Source organism: Corvus kubaryi, unplaced genomic scaffold (assembly GCF_017639235.1).
Source record: "Corvus kubaryi isolate FWS band 111438036 unplaced genomic scaffold, C.kubaryi_AGA036_p1.0 37193, whole genome shotgun sequence".
Lineage (NCBI taxonomy): Eukaryota > Metazoa > Chordata > Aves > Passeriformes > Corvidae > Corvus > Corvus kubaryi.
Window position 1 is genome coordinate 1001259 of NW_024581055.1, and position 1238 is coordinate 1002496.

At 69.6% G+C, this 1238-nt stretch overlaps 2 protein-coding genes across 2 annotated transcripts in view; one reads left to right on the plus strand and one right to left on the minus strand.

Annotated features, from left to right (window-relative positions):
- The window catches only part of NBEAL2 (neurobeachin like 2), a 29830-nt gene extending 29538 nt beyond the window's left edge, over positions 1-292 (minus strand). Inside the window, exon 1 of the mRNA XM_042022312.1 lies at positions 198-292. Coding sequence (XP_041878246.1) covers positions 198-248 — 51 coding nt within the window. The 5' untranslated portion in view covers positions 249-292. The remainder of the gene's footprint in view (positions 1-197) is intronic.
- Positions 293-702: 410 nt separating this feature from the next.
- Positions 703-1238, plus strand: part of CCDC12 (coiled-coil domain containing 12) — a 16947-nt gene continuing 16411 nt past the window's right edge. The window contains exon 1 of the mRNA XM_042022313.1: positions 703-891. Coding sequence (XP_041878247.1) covers positions 718-891 — 174 coding nt within the window. The 5' untranslated portion in view covers positions 703-717. The remainder of the gene's footprint in view (positions 892-1238) is intronic.

Here is a 1238-nt window from a genome sequence, read left to right on the forward strand (position 1 = left end):
GGGGGGGGCACACAGGGAAGGGGGGGATGCGACAATGGGGGACGGGAGGGGATGGGGACACCGCCGGGGGGGCGGGAATTGGGGGGCGCGGGCGGGGGCGCAGAGCGGGGCGCTACCAACGGGGGCGGGGGGGGGGGTGCCGGGGGTGCCCCTGCCCCCAATGCCCGCCCGGGGAGGGGTCCCGGTGCCCGACTCACCTTGGCGAAGTAGAGCATCCAGAGCTCGCACAGGCGCTCCCGGGAAGCCATGCCCGGGGCCGGCCCGGCTGGGAACGAGGGGGGGCCCCCCCCCCCCCCCCCCCCCGAGCCCCCCCCCCCATCCCAGCCCTGGCACCTCCCCCAGGTGTGGGGGGGCGGGGACTCCCCTCCACCTGCTGGGGGGTGGGAAGCACCCATTCCCCACCTGCTTTTCCTTCCTATTCCCGTGTTCCCATCGCCGTGAAAGGGAGGTAAAAGGGGCTGAGGAAGGCAAAGCGCCCCCTCCCCTCCCCCCCCCAAAAAATAAGCCGGAAGTGGGGAAGCGGAGCCGTGCACTCCTCGGGGGACGCCCCGAACGAACCAAACGCGAATATTTCGGCCTATTTTCCCTTTTAATCTCCTTTTAAACCGTTTTTAAACCCCGAATGGATAATTTCTTACGTGCCGCTCCCCAAAACCCCCCCCGAATCGATTGCTCGCATCGAGACGCTCGGCGCTCGGCGCGCCTGGCCTGCCGCGCATGCGCGGCGCGCGCTGTACGGCAGGCGGGACGCAGAGGGTGAAGAAGATGGCGGCGCCCGGCGGCGGCCTGGAGGCCGCGGAGGAGGCCGAGGGCTTGGTTTTGGGGCGGCTGGAGGAGGAGGCGCTGAAGCGGCGGGAGCGGCTGAAGGCCCTGAGGCAGAGAACGTTCCAGGTCGGGCCGGCGGTGGCGCCGGGAGGGCGGGGGAAGCGCTCGGAGGGGGCCCGCAGTGGGGCCGAGGCTGCGGAAGGGCCCGCAGGGGCTGGAGGGGGCCTGGGGGTGCTGGGGGAGAGCCAGAGGAGCCCGGGGGATTCGGGATACGGTGGGACGGGATTTAAGGGTTTGGGGGGTCCCAGAGGGTCTGGAATGGGGCTGTGGGGGTGGTGGGGGGGGAGTCAGGACATTCCACATGGATCCTGAGTTATTTGGGATATAGGATGCAGAGGATCGGGAATGGGGCTGAGGGTTATGGGATCACAGAGAGTCTGGAGTGGGGCTGGGGGTGTCAGGGGATCCCACGT